This window comes from Oncorhynchus gorbuscha, linkage group LG16 (assembly GCF_021184085.1).
Source record: "Oncorhynchus gorbuscha isolate QuinsamMale2020 ecotype Even-year linkage group LG16, OgorEven_v1.0, whole genome shotgun sequence".
Lineage (NCBI taxonomy): Eukaryota > Metazoa > Chordata > Actinopteri > Salmoniformes > Salmonidae > Oncorhynchus > Oncorhynchus gorbuscha.
The window spans coordinates 34,812,099-34,836,712 of NC_060188.1; the positions used below are offsets into that span (position 1 = coordinate 34,812,099).

General features: G+C 43.0%; 1 protein-coding gene and 1 pseudogene across 2 annotated transcripts; both read left to right on the plus strand.

Moving 5' to 3' along the window:
- Positions 1 to 451: 451 nt before the first annotated feature.
- Positions 452 to 7,991, plus strand: LOC124000768 (transmembrane protease serine 9-like). 2 transcript variants are annotated; one of them, XM_046307359.1, is made up of 11 exons: positions 452 to 556; positions 2,724 to 2,744; positions 2,900 to 3,062; positions 3,353 to 3,624; positions 4,070 to 4,206; positions 4,451 to 4,730; positions 4,857 to 5,034; positions 5,880 to 6,136; positions 6,436 to 6,533; positions 6,643 to 6,717; positions 6,760 to 7,991. In XM_046307359.1, the coding sequence occupies exons 1-11, from the start codon at positions 499 to 501 to the stop codon at positions 7,087 to 7,089; spliced, it is 1,869 nt and encodes a 622-aa protein (XP_046163315.1). In that variant the 5' UTR covers positions 452 to 498; the 3' UTR covers positions 7,090 to 7,991. The 2 variants fall into 2 exon arrangements, with proteins under 2 accessions (XP_046163315.1, XP_046163314.1); XM_046307358.1 differs by having other exon boundaries at positions 6,643 to 7,991.
- A 6,476-nt stretch (positions 7,992 to 14,467) lies between these two features.
- Positions 14,468 to 16,926, plus strand: LOC124000791 (annotated as a pseudogene).
- Positions 16,927 to 24,614: the final 7,688 nt, after the last annotated feature.

Below are 24,614 nucleotides of genomic sequence, written 5' to 3' on the forward strand. Positions count from 1 at the left end.
ATAACGGCGCAACTTATACACAGGGTAAATGACAAATTAGATATATATCTACACCAATCTATAGATAGATAGATGGGAAAAATGATCACAGATTACAGCAATGGAAAACCAATGGCCTTGCCCTTGTGACAACCAAGACTCAGGGGTTCTAAAGTGTTTGATTTGGAAAGAGGGAGGAGAGAAGGAGGAGAGAGGGAGGAGAGAAGGAACAGAGAGGGAGGAGAGAAGGAGGAGAGAGGGAGGAGAGAAGGAGGAGAGAAGGAGGAGAGAAGGAGGAGAGAGGGAGGAGAGGGAGGAGAGAGGGAGGAGAGAGGGAGGAGAGAGGGAGGAGAGAAGGAGGAGAGAGGGAGGAGAGAGAACAGGTGTTTCTTGGGTGTGGGTTTGTCTCAGGTTTCAGTGTGAGAGAGGAAGATAGATAAAGGGGAGGAGTGAAGGCAGGGTGGAGTATAAAAGTATGAACACTCAACAGGACAGGCTGTAGTGGCGGGCATTGAAACGATGGAAGCCTACAAAGCACTCTGTTTGGTGACTCTACTAGTTACCCTCTTTTCAAAAGGTAGGAAACGAGATTCCCGTTATTCCACTGCTTTCCTTCTATTGACTGGTGAATGGAGTCAAGGAGTTGGTCAGGTTATAGAATTTTCTTGGTGGTCGGCCTTATTGACTATTTATAGAATACAGCCAATAACGACAGTCAAAGCCAACAGGATGTCATGTGCCGTGTGACACAGGAAAGAGACCTGTTAGACTGTTTTGGGCCTTGAGGGAGGTCCTGTGCCTAATTTTAAGGCACAACGTTCACATTTGTCAAATATTTGTCTAAGATGTGAATGTATGTTGTGTGAGTGAGGTATAACGTGTGTCCTTAAAGACATTTATCAGTCTAATGTGGCACCTCATAACTTGATTACACTGCAAAAGGGTCCGTGTGTTTTAGGTTTTGTGGACCAGTTGAACTTGTACATCTAATTTCAACGCCGTAAGGAAAGTGAAGGGGGTTCGAGCCCAAGTTGTCACAGCCGGCCGTGACCGGGAGCTCCCAAGGGCAGTGCACGATTGGCCCAGCATCATCCAGACCAGGGGAGGGTATAGGCCAGCTGGGCTTTTTCTTTGACCGTGTTTACCTCTGACACATTGGTTCCCAAAATTGTCTATATTGAAAAAACAAAATGCTTTTTGGTATTAATTTAAGGTTAGTATAAGGCTTTAAGTTAGCAGTATGATTAAGGTTAGGTTTGAAATTGTAGAAATAGGCAGGGTTTATGACTTTGGCGGTGTAATCTAGCGGCTGACTTCTGGGTTAGCGAGCAGTGTGGATATGAAGCATCCCGACGAGAAAATGGGGGACAACATAATACAAACTAGGCAGCCAGACAAATCCTCTTCAGGACTATTTTGCATGAGAATTTGCATTTGTGAACAGCCTGATAGAAAAATCTAAAGCGCTGTCAAGAAGAGACTTCTCTATTCTAAAGACTTATTTGTAAATTGACACATGCACCACATCTGCAGTCTGTATGACTCTGGTTTGTTCTTAGATCTAATACAGCTGTAAAGCCAGTATCAATGCGCCTGTAAAATGATTGACATTAGGTGCCCCTGTTTGTGCCACTGGACCTGATGTGAAAAAGCACCTTAGTTAGGCCTATCAGTCTTTCGTGTGTGTGTGCCTTCTGAAGTGTTTGGAGAGTTGCGCAATACCATTGAATGGCTTTTTAACACTAGTTCAATTAGCATGTAAAGGAAATGTTGTGCCTTCCGCTGACAATGACATATTCCATCTTAATGGAAACTATGCTATGCAATTGCTCGTCTGTCCTTGTCTTAAGGGTGATTGGGTCAACTATCCTTTTTAGACAAGTCTTAGAATACATTATAAAACATGACCAAGTATTGTTACATGTGAAATCTCCATACAGTCCTACAGCAATGATGATTGTTGTGACCACATTGCTTCATTGAATGATTGTGTATTTTTTTCTAGGTGTTTTTTTCCTGATGAGTGTAACGGATGTGAAACGGCTAGCTTAGTTAGCGGTGCGCGCTAAATAGCGTTTCAATCGTTTACGTCACTTGCTCTGAGACCTTGAAGTAGTAGTTCCCCTTGCTCTGCAAGGGCCGCGGCTTTTGTGGAGCGATGGGTAACGATGCTTCGAGGGTGACTGTTGTTGATGTGTGCAGAAGGTCCCTGGTTTGCGCCCGGGTATGGGTCGAGGGGACGGTTTAAAATTATACTGTTACATGAGCCGGTTTTACTTTTGCTCTCCTCTAAAGATGCAGTATATATATTTCCTCATCCTCGTTATCTTATTCATAAGGCTTTGGTCCACAAACTATATTTATCTAGTATTAGTATAACAATATCTTAGTAATTATGAGAGTAATCTATTCTCCTAGGTTGTTTTAATAGGTAATGTGCTAATTAGTATTAAACATATTCTGGACAATGTTAAGTGGACAGTAGTATTAGGTAACATACACAGTGATGAAAGACGTTTTGACAGAAGGTGTTTGTCTTAACAATCATCAGACTCATAACAAGAAAACAGCTGAGAGAGTTTGTTCACAGGAAAAGTCTGTATGGACACTAAATACACAGAGTACAGACCCAATCAAGACTGTATGTTGCTACTATAAAACCAATGGGGTGAAAAGTTATGAATTACATGTTTGCCAAAACCAAACTGTTCAACTTTCTTTTTTCTGCTTCTCCTGTTTTTCAGTGTCTCACTCTCAGTTGGATGGTAAGTCCCCTCCTTTTTCAATCAAATGTCAGTTATTTTCCTAATTGAATGACTTAACCATGCACCTATTCACTGACTAACAAGTGAGCTTTAATCTCTTCACTTCCTGTGTGTGCTCTATTTTGTAATCCCTCATCCATCTGTGTCTTTGTTAGAGTGTGGAATCTCTCCTCTCAACACTAGGATCGTGGGGGGTCAGGACGCTCCGCCAGGGAGTTGGCCATGGCAGGCCAGTCTGCAGAGATCTGGCAGCCATTTTTGTGGGGGATCCCTTATTAACAAAGAGTGGGTGCTGACTGCTGCTCACTGCTTTACCCGGTGAGCACCCATAAAAAACTGTGCTAAATTCAATCAAATCTGTATTGTAGTATTTCTACAAACTGTCATAATAATGACAATAATACATTTAGATTTTCATGTGATCACATAAAACCACTATGTTTTTTGGGACAGTAAACATACTTTCCTCCCCATGTTTTAAAAATGAGATGTGGGAAGTAATGGGAAGCAGTTCGTAAATCATGATAATATTCAAATATTGCTGAGGTGGGAGCTACCGGCTTTGCTACTGGTTCTACAATTCTAACTTGAAACTCTCATTTTCTCAGCACCAGTATAACAAATTTGGTGGTCTACCTGGGTCGTCAGAACCAGCAGGGAACCAACCCTAATGAAGTGAGCCGTACGGTCACTCAGATCATCTGCCACCCCAACTACAGCAGTAGTACCAGTGACAACGACATGTGTCTGCTGAAGCTCTCCTCCTCTGTGACTTTTACCAACTACATCCGGCCAGTCTGCCTAGCTGCACCAGGCAGCTCCTTCTATGCTGGCACTACTAGCTGGGTCACAGGCTGGGGCACCCTCAGCAGTGGAGGATGTGAGTACACAGATATAGCTTGTTTTAAGTACGACTGATGATGGCTCAGAATTCTGAGAGGTCTTGTGTATGTTGAGGAAGCCATTTTTCTCATGGGTTGAAAGTCAATCCTCAGTGTCCCTGGCCTCACCACAGACTAGAGCTGGGCGTTATGGACAAAAAATGTATACCGCAATAAATTACGTGAATTGATGCGATGACGATAAATGGAACGATAAGTATAACATTCATGTGCACCACTGTTTTTTTTAAATGAGCCTTTAAACAACTACTACTAGTTTGATTGTTGCAGCTATCAATTGTCCCATTAACAATCACCCATATTAGCAAAGTTATTTCAATTCAAACTTCACATTGTCTAGTATAAGCTACTTATCGTAGTGAAGAATATCAGCAATGCCTGTGATAAGTGGTTGGTGTCTACATTTTCAGTTTATTGTCCCAGCTCTACCACAGGTCCTACAGGAGGTGGATGTGCCAGTAGTGGGAAACAGGCAATGTAACTGTAATTATGGAGCTGTCTCCATCACTGACAACATGATCTGTGCTGGTCTATCAGCAGGAGGAAAGGATTCCTGTCAGGTAAAATCTCTTGGGTATCCTTTTCCTTTTAGTTTATTAGTGTCAGTCAATAACACTTTGGGCCGATTCTCCGAAAAAAACAGGTTATACCTAATCCTAGACTAAAAATAATTTTCAATAGAGATTCCCCATTGAAAATGATTATTTGTCTGAGACTAGGCTTCATTGAGGAAACTGACCCACCATATTTCATAATCCTGTGAAAATTCAATCCCAGTGACACTGTAAATCTGTCTATGAATAGGGGGACTCAGGAGGTCCGCTTGTGAGCAAACAGGGTACTCGCTGGATCCAGTCTGGCGTTGTGAGTTTTGGCATCGGCTGTGCTCTGGAAAATTTCCCTGGTGTGTATTCCAGAGTTTCCCAGTACAAGACCTGGATCAACAGCCAGATTACCAGTGACCAACCAGGCTTCATCACCTTCTCATCCAGTGGGACTGACTCTGACCTCAGTGTCACCTGCACTGCTCTGCCATCAGTCAGTCTCACCACCACCCCCCCCCCTACTACTACCACACCCGCACGTGTGTACCTATAGTCTAACTTGTGCATATGGCTAAACATTGATCTCTACCTCTGTAATAAATCGGACTACTGGATTACTCCCTTTTATTTGTCTCTCAAACTTGTATCTGTCTCTCCCTCTGCAGCTGTGGTGTGTGGCAGCGCTAGCGCCTCTTTGAACTCCCGTATTGGTGGGGGAAGCTCGTTGGCGACAGCAGGCTTGTGGCCCTGGATAGCCAGCCTACAGAAGAACGGAGCACACGTGTGCGGGGGCACGTTAGTGGCGGTGGACTCTGTCATGAGCGACGCTAGCTGCTTCTCCAGGTAAGTTAACTCGACCTGTATTTCAAAGGGGAGAGCAAGTAGCTACAGTAAGTTCCGGGTTAAAATGTCAGTCCTGACATGATTCTAAGGAAATCTAGTCATGTAAACTACATTTAGATTTTTGAAGGTGCCATTACATGAACATTTAGTGACGCTTTCCTTTTCAACCTGCACAGTCCTTGTGGGACATGGGAGCAACACTTTACATGTTGGGTTTACATTTTTGTTCAGTATACATAACCCATACATGTCACATTCATAAGCAGTACATATGAATTGAGTTAATACTCATGTTAACAACTACACGTAAGAAAATATCAACTTCCTACAATCATTAATTGCATTCAAAATGATGACGACATCCACACTAAAGAGTTAGATGCACTAACGAAATCGCGCCACCATTTATCTAACTTTAGTTTGCGATAAAACAAGCAGTCATTGTGTAGAGAATCACCTTCTAAACCACTGAAATATATTTTTCCATAACCAAAAATATTGTATATTCAGCTGTTTGAAGCTGGTGTAAAAAAGTAAAAGATGCAAAAACCTCAGAACGGGAAGCATAGAAATAGCATATACACAACAGATCTACCGCTTCTTAGACTTGCTTTCGACGGGAATGACAGATCTATAACTCACATTTCTATGCGATTTTAGGGGTCGCCCAAAAAGTTAGATATAGTATGATGGGTGTCTACCTAGGGAATAACACATTCTTCATAACGCAATACATAACCCCTACATATCACATTTATAGGCCGTACATAAGCATTTCATAAGACGGCAATCAGAATGTAGGATTTAGTGTCCCTCGCGAAACACAACTTATTCTACCTCTCCAGCCAGCCCAACGCCTCTCAATGGACCGTGATCCTGGGTCGTCTGAAGCAAAACGGCTCCAACCCTAACGAGGTAACCCTGAACGTCATCAACATCACCATGAGCAACTTGACGGGCAACAACGTGGCCATCCTCCGACTGGCCAGCCAACCCAAGTTATCTAACTACATCCAGCCTATCTGTGTGGACCAGGGAACCAGCACCTTCAGCACAGGGACTAAGTGCTGGGTGGCTGGCTGGGGCACTGGACAGGGTGGGGGTGAGTGGATGGACAACTGTCTTTGTGTGTTTGTTAGAAATGTGCCTGTTCAGTAACAAGCTCTATAGATCTGAAAGAATTGGAAAAGCAATGGAATTGCTGTAGGTCCTTTGATACGATAGGTGGGATTTAACATATTGCTTACACCCTATCCAGGCCTCTCGGATGTATACAAATGCCTAGGGTAGGGGCTGGCTAGGGATTGTTTCCGGAAAGATATGACCTTAGGAGTATGGGTGGGTATGTGTGTGTGTGTGTGTATTGGTATGATAAGTAATAAACTCTCTTTGTGTCCTCAGCTGAGAAAGTCCTGCAGGAGTTCCAGACCTCTGTGGTGGAATGCCTGAATGTTTCATCTTCGGACAACATTTGCACCGGACCTGTGACACTACTGCAGGTATGGCACAGTTGATCTATAAATCTGTCTTACTATTTTGCACGTAACAGTATGACCATAACAGTAAGCACATATTAACCCATGTTTTTCTCTTCTTCTCTCCCCATAGGGTGATGTGGGTGGTCCTCTGATGTGTAAGCAGGGCAACTCATGGTTTCAGACTGCTGTGTTGACTGTTGGCAACAGCGGCAACAGCAGCGGCAACAGCACTAGCGGCAACAGCACTAGCGGCAACAGCACTAGCGGCAACAGCACTAGCGGCAACAGCACTAGCGGCAACAGCACTAGCGGCAACGCCACCAGCACTAATGGCACTAGCAAAGCACAATTGAGCCGGAGTCTTCGCGCCTCCCCCAACCAAGTCTTCACCAAAACCTCCCACTTTAAGGACTTTCTGACTTCCACATTGGGAAACTTGCTATCACCCACCACAACCACTGCTTCCACGACCCCCTCAGCTGTTGGCAGCAGTGGAGCTTCCCCGGCCCACTCCTCCTTCTCGCTCTTCCTTGTCCTCTTCTCCCTCTCCTCTGTCCTCCTGTTGGGCTGGGATTGACGCTAAGCAACTCCATGGCAACCATTGACAAGCCCTTTTTGTAACTTCCAACCAATCAAAAGTCTATTTTTCTAGCAATTAATCCATTTCTGTCAGTGACTGGCAGTGTGTCAAAGTCAGGATTGCAACATTGAATTTAGTGAGCCTTCATCTCCATTCCTTGAATGATGAATGTTTCCCCTTAGTAAAGAAAAACAATGTCAAATCCAATCAGTGATATATATTTTTACTGTCACTTTTTTTTTTGTAGCAGCAACATTTTCTGGGCAATATTTGTTGATTCAAACAGCACTGTTATTTGAGTTTGAAATATGCACGATTTTCTGTTCAAAGCTGTCTGGGCATGTGTAACAGTGTTAATATTAATATCCAGATGAATATGACTGTAGTAGCACACTTGACTTTCTCCAAAGATTATAGTCTATTCTACGGTATCTGTGAGCCACAATGGCAAGTAGCCAACATGCACTGAACTATTAGATAGTCATACTGCACTTTACTGGACATGTGCCATGGATTATTATACAATGTTATGATGGTTTTAACAAAACTCTGAACTAAATAGCTCTAATACTTAGTTCTAAATGAATTGAAGACTTGAATCCAAAATGCTGCATGTCGAAGGTATATTTTGTGTTTCATCATGTTTCTAACTAAGCTTTGCATATAATTGTGTGTTTTAACAATTACCTCTACCCTATGTACAGAAATTTAAATGATAAATTACACATTTTATGTTCATGTTCTGAAAGTATTTAGCTAGGATTTTTCTTTACTTGAAGAACATGCTCTATACAGGAAGTAGTCCTAAATGTCAGTGATGGATTAATACAATTCCATTAAAAAAAATAAGGTGTCTGTGAAACAGTCAAATTAGTAAATAAATGTATGGTTGCTTTGTGTGCCTTTGTCTAGTCAACTGTTTGTATAAAAAAATATAATCAAAATTGATAATGTATCATATTTTCCTATAATACTATTCTCATAATATTATTTCTTGTAGGGTTTCAAAATTCCACAAACTTTCCCAAAATACCTACCCTGGCTGATGTAACTCAGCCAGACTACAAAATGGTTTTCCGATATGTTTACAAATTAATAAAAAGTGATGACCTGGCCTTCACAATCACCTCAACCCAATTGAGATGGTTTGGGATGAGTTGGACCCCAGAGTAAAGGAAAAGCAGCTGACAAGTGCTCAGCTTATGTGGGAAATCCTTCAATACTGTTGGAAAGACATTATAGGTGATTACCTCATGAAGCTGGTTGAGAGAATGCAAAGCTGTCATCAAGGCAAAGGGTTGCTACTTTTAAGAATCTAAAATATATTTTGATTTGTTTAACACTTTTTTGGTTACTACATGATTCCATGTGTTATTTCATAGTTATGTCTATTCTACAATGTAGAAAATAAAAGAGAACCCTGGAATGAGTAGGTGTGTCCAAACATTTGACTGGTACTGTAGGTATTCCTCTTGTCCAGATGGGATAGGGAAGTGTACAGAGTGATGGCGATGGCATCATCTGTGGATCTATTGGGGCGGTAAAGCAAATTGAAGTGGGTCTAGGGTGTCATGTATGGTGGAAATTACAAGCTTATGTTATAATACTTGTATTGCATCAAATGGTTGTTTTATGCAACACAATGGAGGGTTCTTATAACTCTATTGCGTCTGTGTGAACTGAAAGTGGGCCTCTGGGAGATTTAAAACTGACAGAAGATTTACGGTGTCTCTGTGGTGATAAAACCCCAAAATATTTAGTTTAAGAATACAGGTAACTCTGACTTATGTGATAAGTTTGTCTCTCATTTGATAGTAAATAAATTAACCACCACACATGTAAGGTAGAGTGGCATGATCCTTAACTAGCCTCTCAAAGCACTTCATGATGACAGAAGTGAGTGCTACGGGGCGATAGTAATTTAGTTAAGTTACCTTTGCTTTCTTGAGTGCAGAAACAATGGTGTACTTCTTGAAGCAATTGGGGACAGCAGACTTGGATAGGGAGAGATTGAATACTGTATTGTCCTGCTAATAGCTTATCCCAGAAACCTTGTTTGCACAATTCAGTAGAATTCACAGGCTGCAACGCTTGTGAAAAACAGGGTTAATAATAATAATAATACTTTTCCCCCCCTTCCACATGTTAAAGGTTCCAAATGATATTTTTTTTAAATTAATCAGTATATTTGAGTTTAACTACATCATTTGGTGTATTATTTGTTCTGCCTTTTCTGGTGGATTAAACTGAAATTGCAACCAATCACAGCCGGTTGTGATACAGCCAATCTAACTAAGAAATACATTTGACGATACAATTCTCCCTACCCTCCTTCTTGGCAAGTCTATTGTCCTGATAATAGCCCATAGCACTGAATAGCACTGTACAACGTGACCGGTCGGGAGTAGGCTACAGTACAACAGTAAGAGCAAAATAATCCTAACATTTCCACACCCTAATTGTAGTCTAACCAATACCCAAATGGAGATTCAGTGAAAATATAATCTTGTTGATTTATCAAGACCAGCCCCCATGCTTGTCTCAGAGCAGCACTGTCTTGACCTCTGAATGCTGTCGCTTCCATTAATTTTGAAAGAGTATTTTCCAGTAAGCAAAAATGTGTTTACCTTCATTAGCCTTCATTACTCTAATATGTCTGTCATTCAGTGATATTTATTCCCATAGTAATTTGTTATGGATCCGTAATGAATTAAACATCCGCGTTTTGAAAGAGTATTTTTTATCATTATTTTATTAACAAAAGCATAAAGATGCTGATGAAGAAATATAGTACTGTACAGTATATGCTTTATCCTCCATTTTGTGGTTGCATGAGGTCGCCCACACACACTTTAAACATTTGGATAATAAAGCATTTAAAGCATTTTGAAGATAGAAGCCGCCTGCATTTGTTTATTAGGCTACTGTGCAGTCTGACAAGTAAACATATCCTACAGTACATACTGTAGTAAACATGGTAAAGTGCCTAATTCCTTACAGAAGGGAGAGCAGGCCATGTCCAGACTTTCTCTGTGACCTCAAGTACTCATTAACTCTGTCTTTAATGCTTTTTCTGGTTGCATCAGTCATTGACAGAAACTTCTGAGACAGTTTTAATGATGAACAGCCGGAGGTTCACTGGTAAGCTACATTTTCCTCGGGATCAATCCCAGTTGGTATTCTGTGTCCACTCGTGGTATCTCTCTTTGCTTACGCATCCTTGGAATAGCAGAATAGCATAACGGTCCGGACGGCCCTTTCTGTGCCTGGTGAGCAGTTGGTCAAGTCTGTTGTCAGAAGAGAAATGAAAATGTCAGGGTGAACAGACAACCTGACGAACCCGCCAGGTATGTTGACTCTGCCTGTCAGAGGTGGAGTTCCAGAGCTCACAAGTGTGCCTGTGATGGATTGTGACTCCATCTTGTTCCTCGCCCTCTTCAACGCCTGACTCTCTGCCAATGACGAGTGACTCTCTGCCAATACCGCCTGGCTCTGGACCAATGCATCAGCTGTCGCCTGTATCTCTGCCCTCAGATAATGTTTCTCTTTCTGCTGGTCTGCCTTCAATGACTCGATCTCGGTCTTCAAAGTTTGAATCTGATCCATGTGCACCTTCATCAGATGAGCAGAATGGTACCGCCCTGAGCCCCCATCGATTACAGTGGCAGAGTGATCAATGATCAGTGGCGGATTTAGATATAGGCGACATGGGCAGTCGCCCAGGGAGACATCTTGCCGGGGGTGGCACGGGGCCCCCGCACAAAATAATTTGGAATGGTGACATTTGCACGATCGGTTTTCTATCGCTTATTTGCAGGACATGTCAATGATATCATGTCACCGTGTGGGACTGTGGGTCAATTAACCTTGTCGGGGTGGGCGCCCTGATTATAGTTTGTGAGCTAGGCAGGCTACTGCCTGGGAAGCTCTCCCACTCAGAAGTACGAGATGGGGAGAGGGTAGGTTGACCTCAGGTCTCTCCACTGGAAGCCTGAGGTAGGGGGAGCAGGGGAATCTATCAAATAGCGCACCTCTAACTTTGTACATACATAGCCTCAACATCTTGTGAACCTAACATAACAATTTTCTCTCCTTCTTTCGCATCAGAGCACAAAAACTCATACTTTTTCTCGAGATCATCAAATTCTTTCTTGGGGGTAGACAGTTGAACACCCACATTTCCCCCCTTCACCTGTGGGCGTGTCAGTTTAATGGTTGCTGCTGTGGTGGTGAGTATCTCTGCTGTTGTGGTGGGCGTCTCTCACCACCGGGATTGGCATAGCGTTCCCCCGGTTTTGGACAATTTGACTTCCAATGATCTGGGGAAAAGCACCGGAGGCACAGGTTCTCGTGTCTACAGTGCATCACAGTGGAGTGATCTGTTGAGCCACAAACCCTGCATTCCCTACGCCCGGAGGGCTGGGTGGGGAAAGACGGTGCCTTGGCCTGTGTCTGTGAAACCATAACGGGTGGTATGCTCTTCTCTAAGGTAATGGTGAATGAGTCTCTCGATACTTGCACTCTGCCCATCTTGTTTGGCGCTTGATGTGAGAGAAGTGTCACTGCACGCACCAGCATTGACCCCGCCTTCACATGGAGTTATCTGGGGATGTACTGTCACTTGCTTTGAGGATACAGCGGTAGATTGACACATGGTGGCCTTCCTGCGGCGTTCACGTTCATAGATTCTCTCCTGTACTTCACTCGCAGTCCATTTCTCAGCAGACTTGCATTGGAATACTGCTGCCAGTTTGGGGTCAGGGCAGTATGTTACAAACATCCTAACGATAATCAGAGTTGGAGTTGTTACCTTGTCTCTTAAGGCCCTCGTCAGCGACATCTACGGCCTTGTTCAATCGAACCCAATACTCCATAACAGCCTCTCCGGGTACAGGTTTAGTATTGTAAAAATCAGCCAAGGGCATGTATGAATAGGCCAATTTGCTGAAATTCTGTTTCAGAATGTCCAATACAATCTCTGGCTTCTCTGTAGGATCAACTGTTGTCTCATTGCGTAAATGTATCTTCACCATGTCTCTTGCTTTGCCAGATAATCGACTAACCATCTCATCTGATTGTTCCCCAACAGGACATCCCTTCCTCCTCAAGTATATTCTCATCAACTGCTCCCATTCATGAATGGAGCATTTGTCTGTAACATCTCCTCTATATGTAGGAGGTTCCTTTATGTCTGATTGCATGACGAGCTTAATTTGACTGAGATCTACATATCCTACCGACTCTGAATGATGATCACTTATCTTTTCTGTACTTACTGGTGGCTCATAAGTACTGGACTCTGTAGTTCTTCCCTAATGGAGCTCCCCATTTCCCGGGCTAGCCACCAGCTCAGCTAGACCATCTACAGGGGCAGTTGGATTAACACTAGATGAAGTGCTTTCATCCAATTTTTTTTGTGGAGCAAAACATGGGGGAACCTCCTGCACCTACACACTTTACAGGGGTTTGATCAGAGTATGAGAAAAACCTCCCCTCTCAGCAGTGAATTTGGGTTCATCACCATTATAAGATGTCATGCCACTAAACCACTAAAGTTACATTAAATTGTCTGTTGATGAACACACTTCTATGTTGGTTAACGATAAACAGTGCTCTCAATACATTGTTGTCAGAAAAAAAATAAACAGGAAAAAAGACTGTAGTTACGATTTTTGCCACAAGGCGGCAAGAGCACCTCAATGATATAATTAGTCTCTAGAGCAGCAGCGCCGCGGTGATTGAGCTGACGTCGATCAAGGATGAATCCGGGTCTAGAAGGCACCAATGTAACCGGTGCTATACTGCACCGCTATAATCTGCGTTGTGTGTGGTTGATTGAGACTATAGATGTGGACTTTGGAAATCAGGTAGTTTTAATTAAGCAGAACTCACTCTCTGCATCTTGCATCTGCATCCAAAAGGAAATAAAACATTTGTAGAGCCACATATGTTCCGAGAATCGTTGCCTCTTTCTCTCAATGCATCAAAATGATTTTCGAATACAAAAATGAATACAGCCTCTCCTTATTATACATAACATATTTTACATCGATAAAACCACATACCTGCATCCAAAAGGAAATAAAACATTTGTAGAGCCACATATGTTCTGAGAATCGTCGCCTCTTTCTACAACAGATGCACAATAGGAGGGACTGGGATCATTCGAGGAGCTAGCCATCGTTCACACATACAATAGCATACAAAATGCAATTGCCATACTGACTGTAGGAAAGTCCACCAAAGTTTTTGCCAGAGAATTGACTGTTAATTTCTCTACCATAAACTGCCTCCAATGTCGTTTTAGAGAATTTGGCAGTTCGTCCAACCGGCCTCACAACCGCAGACCACGTGTAACCACTCCAGCCCAGGACGTCCACATCTGGCTTCTTCACCTGAGGGATCCTCTGAAATCAGCAACCCTGACAGCTGATGAAACTGATGAGTATTTCTGTCTGTAATAAATCCCTTTTGTGGAGAAAAACTCATTCTGATTGGCTTGGCCTGGCTCTCCTGTGGCTGCGCACTTGCCCTCCCAGTCCCATCCATTGCTGCACCCCTGCTCTCCCTGTCCCAGCCATGGCTGCACCCCTGCTCTCCCTGTCCCACCCATGGCTGCGCCCCTGCCCAGTCCTGTGAAATACATAGATTGGGGCATAATGAACTTAATTCAATTGACTGATTTCCTTATATGAAATGTAACTCGGAAAAATCTTTCATTGTTGCTTGCGACGTTTATATTTTGGCTCAGTATAGTTAACGTTAGCAAACTCTGCATTCTATACGGTTATGCCAGTGGCCTGCTGCGATGCCCACTATATAGCGCTTTTCAGATCTATTCATATATTTAGCTACGGCAGATAGCTAGATTGGTGATGAGATGATCATTCAGTATGTAAACTAGCGTGCTTGGCCACCAATTAAATGGCTGGTCTTACCTTAACCTTGATCAGCATTTTGACTGTCGCAAAAAATACCTAATCCACATTTAGTGTGGTACTGTCAAATTGAGCAAACCAGATTGTTCAATCTTTTTGATTCAACTTTATATCCTGTGTAGGTCACTATTCCGTCCGTCCATCGTGTTTCGTGGGACGCTTTGCAGACTACTTTATGAGGAAAATATGTGACTATTACCATTTTTACTTTTAAAACCCATACAAATTCAAGGATGTTTTCAGACCAGGAAATACCAAAACTGATGATGTTGGTAAGTTTTTAGGTCTATAATTATCGCTCCTTGACCTCGCACAGGTGTTCAGAATTAAGATGATTAGGATCAATTGGTCCATAAATATTTCTAGTTTGTAGGCACTCCTAGATCATTCAGTCATGTCTCTCCTTTGGCAATGTGTAATTGTTTTGGCTGTCGTAGTAGCAAGCGCTGCCAATGAAGGTACGTCTAATAATGAACGCATAATATGATTATGTAGCGCTGATACCATGTTAACGTGAATAGGCTACTTATCTCATGCTGACCGCCTAACAGACTAGCCAAGTTGTGGTGTTGGCTCTTGAGATGAGAATGATGACATTATCAAATGTATATTTTTAGATGTGAATGTGGACTGTGAGAAATACTCCATTAAAGTGACATGGAAGGTCAGTCCAGAGTTGGTTGAACATGCTGCACGTCTTTTCCTTGGACACTGTTCCGTCCACATTTTCTGTTCTTCCCATGGGAGAAGGGATGGCGACATTCCACCTACAACCTCAATGGCTGTGCCATCAAGAAAGGTGTAATGTCCAACTCTTGACCCAATGCATGCCATTTTGGATCCTGCGACAACTAATGCTTCTCCTTCTATTCCCCAGGTGACTGGCAAGAAACACATCTATTCAACCAGCCTGACTTGCAGACCTAACCGAAAGCCCAAACCTGCTGCTATTAGTCACCATATTAAGTGTGTTTACATAAGGTAAACATCTATGCCAGGGGTACTCAACTCTTACCCTAAGAGGTTTGGCGCCTGCTGTCTTTCAATTCTACTTTATCATTCATTGCACACACCTGGTGTCCCAGGTCTAAATCAGTCCCTAATTAGAGGGGAATGACATTTTTTAAATGCAGTGGCACTCAGTTGAGTTCTCTATTGGGCTCTATTGGGTGTAGTGTACTCTAGCTATGGTGTTGGTATCAAATCTTCCTAAGCCTTTGCCACCTTCATTATTGAACTAAACATTCCCCCTTGTATGTAGACCTGAGGGATGGATTCCCCCATTCCTTATCCCTGCCTATGGTAGTGCTGAGGGTCATGGAGGATTGGTTTTCCACATGGCACTCCTCAATGGTGAGTGACTCGTACAACATCAATTATTGTAAGAATGTGGTCAGTCAACTTACCTGGTAAAGAAATTCCTAGCAGAGGACACTGCCCAAAGCCAGTTGAAACCTGCGGCTGTACAGTACGTATGAGCATTGTGCCCCTTCCCCTTTCTGTTGCATGTAGAAGACCTTACTGGTCTGGCTAAGAGCAGCCTGTTTCCCCTGGGCTGTTTCATCCCCATCTGGGCAGCAGTAGATCAGAAGGACCATCAGCCCTTGCTGCTGCTCTTGGAGTGTGTGTGGCGGCCACAACACCAGAACTGCAGTCTGCGAGCCTGGTGTACCCAATCATCACCAACAAGGGGTATGTACCAGACCTGGCTATGGCCATGTAGGGTGCACGTTTTGGTTTTTGACTGCCTAGTGCTACACAGCCTATTCAAAACTTGAAAAGTATTGAATACATTTTAAAGTGCGCTTATTTGCTGGCTGGAAGTTCTGTTTGTCTGCTCATTGCACAATGCATTTTCAGTTGCCTTGCAGATGGGAAGACTGGGAACTCCAGGTTCCTGCTTAGGTACCACTCGTCTGCTATTCTGCTTTACCTGCAGTCCTTCAAGTTTGCCTTAGGCGAGGAAGTGAGTGGACCACAAGTTCTCGGTATGACTGGGTTGTTTTCATACTGTAGCTCTTGACTGTTCTCTTATTTCACCAGGTGTATATTCATTGTAAGCTTGTTGCATGGGACCCTGAGGTTTTTGATATAGAAAAGAAGACCTGCCACTACATTAAAGAGACTGGAGAGTAAGTATTGGTCACATTCTTTAACATTGGACCATAATGATGTTAGTGCCAACGCAACAGCCAACTTCTATTCATAGATGGGAGCTGCTGGATGACCCATCTCAAAGTGACCTCTGCAAGTGCTGTGACTCGAGTTGCAAGCCTCTGTTGAAGAGGGGTGTGGATTCAGGTATTTTGAGGCACTTCATTTCAAGCCTGACTAAACTGTAGTTCCATATTCATTTGAGCTGATCACTCTTGAGTTCTGATTGGACTGCAGCTTGAAGTAATTTATATAGATATTTTTTTCTCAGAACCCCAGGGCCTGGTTCAAAACTCTGTTCTTGGACCGCTCACAATAGTGGAAAACTCTGAAACCCGGATCCCCAGTGAATTTGTAAAATATCCTACTGTAGAACAAGGTTGGTGATTTTGGCATTGAAGACTATAGTTTACACTTGGCTTTTAATTGTATCAGCTTTGATGCCAAATGAACTTGAACCTGTAACCTACTCATCTGTCATTGTGTTCTGTATTCAGTTGACTGGTTGGCGTAATGGTCTGGAACACTTTGCTTGTCAGGTGTGCTGGTTATTTTACTGTAACATCCCCTAACGGCAATGAGATGCATATTACTAACAATTCTTCAACCTGTTACAGGGATGGCTGTATTTTCTGTCTCTACAGCCATCTAATTGTAGGTGGCCTGATGGGTGCATCACTTTCCACTATTCCCAGTATGGATATGAAGTCCTTTGACTTGAGCATGTTTCAATAAAATGAGTACTTTACAATGGTATTTGTTTCTAATGGTTGTCAAAATGCTATGATCCTGATGAGATGTACCCTAAATCCAGTAGTGCGGAGCCGGTATCTACACAAAATAGCCAAGAGGTGACCATCTGGTTGTAAGAAGATCTCAATGCGTGCTCAGTGTTTTGCGACTTCGTGTTCTGGACTTTCCAGTGTCCTGATTACTCTTGAACTGTAATACTTTCTTCTCTTGTCATAATTAGTTTGCTAATGATAGCCACAGCAGGTGTTCATGCAATGGTAACGCTATTTGAAAGATTGTCATAAGTGAACCTGCTTATTGTTGGCTATACTTTTTCAGCAGTAGTCTGCCCCAATATCAAATTGACAAGCCAAGTTTAGGGATTGTAGGTGGCTGATGGCCATGCTTAGGTAACAATTCAGGAAAATGGCTGTAGTTTACCTTAGTTTAAAAAAACATTATTTTTTTTAGGAGAGTGCCCGTCAGGGGAATTTACCCCAAAGATTATCTTGGTTTCAGTGTCTTTCATACCTCACTGGCAAATGTATACCTTTCTAACAGTTTAACTAGACTATCATTCGCATAAGGCAAGATTTAAAATCCCAGCAGTTCAAGAGCAAATTGGTTTTGGCACATTCATTGACATGTAACTGATTAAACATTAAATAACACTGGCATTTCCACCTCTGACCGGTCACAAATGAATCCCACCCAAGTTAAATTTCATCATAGCTCATGAGCCCAGTACTTGCACTATATCTGGTAACAGAACTGATTACAGACCAAGTGTCACAGGTTTCTTTCTCCCTTTTGAAAATGATTTCTATGCGTTGTCCTCCAGGAACCTCTTGTGGGGTAAAGATGTCGACTGTCGCTGACTTGGCCTTTTCTTTGGCCTGGGGGGCGACTCCAATATGGCTGCTGTTTGTGGACCTGGTACTTTTGAACAGGAACTCGTGACTATTGGTTCAATAATGATGGGCTCCCGAGTGGCGCAGAGGTCTAAAGGCACTGAATTTCGGTGCTGGAGGCGTAACTACAGACCCTGAATCGACTGGCTGTGATTGGGAGTCCCGTAGGGCGGCGCACGATTGGCCCAGCATTGTTAGGGTTTTTCTGGGGTAGGCGGTCATTTTAAATAAGAGTTTGTTCTTTACTGACTTGCCTAGTTAAATGTGTGACGTTTCCCTTACCAACATTTGGAGGAAGGTCACTGGAGACCTGTGGGGTGTGTCGGAAATTTCCTGTATTACCAAATTATGAGAGCAAAGCACACGCAAGTCAGTTATCATAAAGTCCATATTTAATTATGAGTGTCACCATAGCCCTGTGACTCAGATCAATTCAGTGTATAAACTAATTCTCAGAGTGCTTACAAAACAATTCTTAGTATCATTTATAGTGAAGACACACCCCTCTCAACTCACATGACAAATAACAGATCTTAGGAACATTACAAAGGAAGACTTTACTTGAGAGAGGAGTATCCCATAGCCAGACAGCATTAGCTATAAATTATCGTTCAGTTTGGTCTCCTAAACAAAGTTCTTATCTACTTCTTGGTACCACTTAGGACCAAAACATTACCTCATCCAATGGCATATGTCAATTGTCAATTCGAGATACTCCCATCTCAAATACACACCCACCTGGACAAGATCAGAAAAGACAGTGAGCCTCCTAGGCTTTACACTAAATCAAGATAAGGACAACCTTAGAGGGGACATGTAATAGTTACTGACACATTCCCATAAGAAGACAAGCCTGACCTCTCCCCTCTCTGGGCCACAAGTAACTTTCCCCACATAAGCATACTTATGAAAATTGATAAAACATCTTATTTATTAATGTTACCTAAAGAATTCGGATTCTGACACAACAGGTGGAAGTTGTGTTGGAGGTTGATGTGGCAGGGGTAGAGGTCATGGTGGGTGTGAAGCCATCAGATCCTCCTCTCCACCCTCTCCGAGTTGGGCATCTCCGGCGCGGCCCACGCTTGGATTGCGTCCTACCTGACAGGTCGCTCCTACCAGGTGGCGTGGCGAGAATCTGTCTCCTCACCACGCGCTCTCACCACTGGTGTCCCCCAGGGCTCTGTTCTAGGCCCTCTCCTATTCTCGCTATACACCAAGTCACTTGGCTCTGTCATAACCTCACATGGTCTCTCCTATCATTGCTATGCAGACGACACACAATTAATCTTCTCCTTTCCCCCTTCTGATGACCAGGTGGCGAATCGCATCTCTGCATGTCTGGCAGACATATCAGTGTGGATGACGGATCACCACCTCAAGCTGAACCTGGGCAAGACAGAGCTGCTCTTCCTCCCGGGGAAGGACTGCCCGTTCCATGATCTCGCCATCACGGTTGACAACTCCATTGTGTCCTCCTCCCAGAGCGCTAAGAACCTTGGCGTGATCCTGGACAACACCCTGTCGTTCTCAACTAACATCAAGGCGGTGGCCCGTTCCTGTAGGTTCATGATCTACAACATCCGCAGAGTACGACCCTGCCTCACACAGGAAGTGGCGCAGGTCCTAATCCAGGCACTTGTCATCTCCCGTCTGGATTACTGCAACTCGTTGTTGGCTGGGCTCCCTGCCTGTGCCATTAAACCCCTACAACTCATCCAGAACGCCGCAGCCCGTCTGGTGTTCAACCTTCCCAAGTTCTCTCACATCACCCCGCTCCTCCGCTCTCTCCACTGGCTTCCAGTTGAAGCTCGCATCCGCTACAAGACCATGGTGCTTGCCTACGGAGCTGTGAGGGGAACGGCACCTCAGTACCTCCAGGCTCTGATCAGGCCCTACACCCAAACAAGGGCACTGCGTTCATCCACCTCTGGCCTGCTCGCCTCCCTACCACTGAGGAAGTACAGTTCCCGCTCAGCCCAGACAAAACTGTTCGCTGCTCTGGCCCCCCAATGGTGGAACAAACTCCCTCACGACGCCAGGACAGCGGAGTCAATCACCACCTTCCAGAGACACCTGAAACCCCACCTCTTTAAGGAATACCTAGGATAGGATAAGTAATCCTTCTCACCCCCCCTTTAAGATTTAGATGCACTATTGTAAAGTGACTGTTCTACTGGATGTCATAAGGTGAATGCACCAATTTGTAAGTCGCTCTGGATAAGAGCGTCTGCTAAATGACTTAAATGTAAATGTAAATGTAAGCCTACAGCTTGAGCCAGACTGGTTGCTTGTGGAATATACAGATGGATAATCCTGGGTGCTGCTTCATAAAACTGTTAAAACCAGTCTATGCCTGCCAACTGCCTTTCCTTATTCAATGTGTTTTGGATTCCCATCCTCTCCGCCAGGTCAACTGACCCGTAACCTAATTCCTATTCTGAACCTAGCCTAACTGTAAACCCTATTCATATGCCATTTAGCATATGCTTTTATCCTAACCCCAAACCTTATTCTAATCCTAACCCTGGCTCCTATTCTACTTCCGACCCCTAATCCTGATAACTGGGGGATTATCTGACTATGATAACAGACATATTATGCTAACTAGCTGGAACGCATTTAATTCACCTCAGACTTTCTGCTAGTTAGGTTGCTAGCTAGCTAACTTGGCTAGTCAGTGCCTAAATTACAGCTAGATACAAATGATCAACAATAAAGAGAGATATCTTGCCGCATTGGTGTGGCAGACGGATTCCTATCCTCAACATACTAACCTAACATATTACCACTTTACTAATAAAATCAAAATGTTTCCCTCTAAAAAAATGGATGATTTATCTTAAGGCTTCCTTACATGTATATATCAAAAAACGGCACCTCAGTACCTCCAGGCTCTGATCAGACCCTACACCCAAACAAGGGCACTGCGTTCATCCACCTCTGGCCTGCTCGCCTCCCTACCACTGAGGAAGTACAGTTCCCGCTCAGCCCAGTCAAAACTGTTCGCTGCTCTGGCTCCCCAATGGTGGAACAAACTCCCTCACGACGCCAGGACAGCGGAGTCAATCACCACCTTCCGGAGACACCTGAAACCCCACCTCTTTAAGGAATACTTAGGATAGGATAAAGTAATCCTTCTCACCCCCCCCCCTTAAAATATTTAGATGCACTATTGTAAAGTGGCTGTTCCACTGGATGTCATAAGGTGAATGCACCAATTTGTAAGTCGCTCTGGATAAGAGCGTCTGCTAAATGACTTAAATGTAAATGTAAATGTAAAAAACAAAATGTATCTAACTTCATTGGATTATATACAACTTTTTCTAAATGATAAATTATTAAATACATTTAACTCAAAATTGTTTGATGGCATGACTTCAAAAATGTTGAAATAGAGGACATTTGTTGTTGTTGTGAGAATTTCAGGGGGGGAGGGCACGTCTTACCCCAGGGTGCGTCTCGCCCCATAGTACCCTATATCCCAGTTGATTTGATGGTACATTTACAACACTTCTAAGCGATGAATAAGAAATGGGAAAGTTCCAATTCCAAACAAGCTTATGTCTCTTTCTGTACCTGTTCAAATACTCTGGAAATGCAGTATTGCTTTCTTCCTTCCATGAGATCACTAGCTATTCCATTACTTTTCCAGTGATTTTTTGTTTTAAAAAATGTACATTTAGAAAGTTGGCATAAAAAAATAGTCCCGACAATTGAATTGCCTGCTACGATGCGCTTTCATTTCTTGTCTCGTCACATCAACAACAACAAAAATTGCTAAAACCCAGTGTCAAATATAAATTAAGTGGTTGAAAAAGTCGCTCTGGATAAGAGCGTCTGCTAAATGACTTAAATGTAAAGTGTTTTTATTACCCATTGCGGAAAAATGTGAATGAATACATTTGAGACAGGTGGCAGTGCATACAGGCTATATGTTTCATGTCTCAGGGAGCCCTCGAAAGCCAGCATGGACAGAATGCAATAATTGTCTCATGCCATATTATAATTGCACTCCTCTAGATCTGATTTTTTATTTAAAAAAAGATTTTGCAAGCAGTAGGCATTTATAATTAAATGCAGTGGAACTTTATAGTTAGACCTACTGGATGATGTTCTACCTTCAAAATTATTTGGCAATCATCATTTATTAGAAAAAACACAGTTTCCATCATGCAAGAAAGTTTGACCAAATAAAAATCGCCCCATGTCAAATGGATAAAAAATGTGTCACTCTTCAGAAAATGTCTCCTATATCTGCCATTTCTACACTTGTAGCAATGATATTTTTTGCAACATTGCTTTTGTCGAATAAGCCTGGGTCAATGGAAACATGCCTACTGATCTGATAAGACAGATATGACTGTGTATTTTCCCACTCATTGGTATTTTGCTCAATCAGATCAGATTTTGGGCAAAAGATCAGAATTGGGATGTTTGTGTAAACGCAGGCATAGAAACCACATTCAGTTTTATTGGCACAAGATTAAGGGTGTGTTCCTCTGACCAGGCTTTGTTGAGGCATGCCAGATCTTACAACACAATATCAGCTAACCACATATGTTATAGCAATCTGGTTCCTGACACACTCATTGGTTGATGCATGTACTGTCTGAGCAAGGGATCGCAACCTAATGCTGTGTTCAGTAACCAAGTGGTAATTCACCATATATGACTGGGAAAATTCCACTTGAATGGCCCTCCGACTGGTCATTTCTAGTGGGAAACTTGTCTATCATCCTGAGCTCCCACATGCTGACCTCTGATGTCATCTACTACGAAAAGTACCTCAATAATTGCATTTTTTTCAGTTAAATGCAACAACAAAACATTATTTATAAAAAAGCAATCTATTAATATGGTTTTTGAACACTATAGTTTGTTTACAAGCATGATAGCTGTACTTTTAGTTTATTGTTCATGCAGCTTGGCGTTTCTCAACGAGTTCAAAGCACAGGAATGAATCCAACTAGTTACGACTTCACAACTGGTAAATTCAAATCTCCCACTTGGTTACAAACGCAGCATAAGTATCTGATAATTAATTGCAAGCCTGGAATGAGTTCATACTAATGATTTCCAGATTAGTGATTGATTTCCTGTGTAACAGGTGTAAAATGTACTTGATGTATCTCACCAAAAATCCCTCTTATTTATTTTAATGTATTATTGAAATGTTATTTTAAGATGTATTACATTACTTTCAAGAGTGAATTATTTTTATTGTATTTAATGTCTAAATTGTGTTAATGCTGTGATGTCATCAACGGAAGCCATGCTCTTATTCCTCTGTTTGCTCAGAGCGTGATGAGGAGAGGCAAATATACTTGTATGGAGTCCAGACTGCAGCAGTAACTTTTGCCTTGTATTTGTATCCATTCCATGCAGTCATTAAAAGAGAGACAACTGGTTGAATTGTGTCCAAAGCCTTATCTTCCACCTACACCTTACCAGAACCCAACGCAGAAAGGTACCGGTGCAGAACCGGTTACATTGGTGCCGTGGCCCGGATCAACGTGGATCATTGTGAATCGCCATTGATCAACACCAGCTTGGTCACCAGGTGGCCAGTCCTGACTTTGGGAATCTTATCACACAACTAGCCCATCAGATAGGACAGTCTATATCATCTCAAATTAGGAAGGAAGGTGAGAAGAAGGAGGACATGCTCAGAGCTCCAGTGCAGGCCAGACATTCACTGACACACCCTCCCTTAATTTATCCGGTATGAACTTGGTCATGCAGTCTGACGTGAGAGAGCCTCCATGTTTCAGAGGGGATAGGTCTGACAAGTACTCAGTACATGAATGAGAGGAACTCATGGACGTTTCCCTGAGAAAGAGGGGCTTGCCGGTCATAGAACAGTCACAGGAGACCATGTCCAAATCTATGGGGAGCGCTAGAGACATCATAAAGATAACACTCAGCAGCAATACATCTCTGAAGCCTCACGAGAACCGTAAAGTGATAATAGATATACTGAAACAACATTTCAGTGAGTTGACATATTCATCCATGCCTCTTGATGATTTTTATAACACTTTGCCAGTACTAGGAGAAAATGCCATGGAGTACTGGATCCGGTTGAACAAGGCAGTAGATGTGGCCAACGAGTGTTTGAGGAGGCAGGGTCGGAGCACCGAGGACTCCAGCCAAGAGGTAATGATGATGTTTGCGAAACACTGCCCAGATCCTTCTCTTTCTGCGGTTTTAAAGTTTAAAAATGCTGATAGGTGGACAGCAGCTGAGATACAAGAACGTCTAGACGAGTATCAGCCTGAAATGAAAGCCCAAATGTTGACCAGGTCAAAGCACCCTGCTGCTGTGAGACAGGTGGTCACACATGTCCAGATGCCTGTACTTGAAGATGACGTGACATCTCGTCCAGTGTCTCCTAACCAGAGTGAGGTAATTGTCACACCCTCTAATCAAACTGAAGGAAACTGCATGCAAACCTTAATACGCTTACTTGATCGCAGAACACTCAGACAACAGTAAGACCGCAGCACCCACCTAACCAAGGGTTCTCTTACAGGAAATATTGCAAGGTGTGTAACGGTTCAAACCACTCTATACTTGCACACTGTAGAAGGGAGGGTCTGTGTTGGTCAGTCTTTGAGTCAGGTCACTGGAAGAAAAACTGTCCGAAGTCTGGGCCTAGATACAGTGAGGAGGACACACAAGCAACGAATGGAGCGGAGCCGTTAAACTAGCGGGCCCGCATTTGGAGGGGGGATATGCGGGTGAAGAGAAACAAACCCTCGAGTGTGATGAAGATTTAGAACGA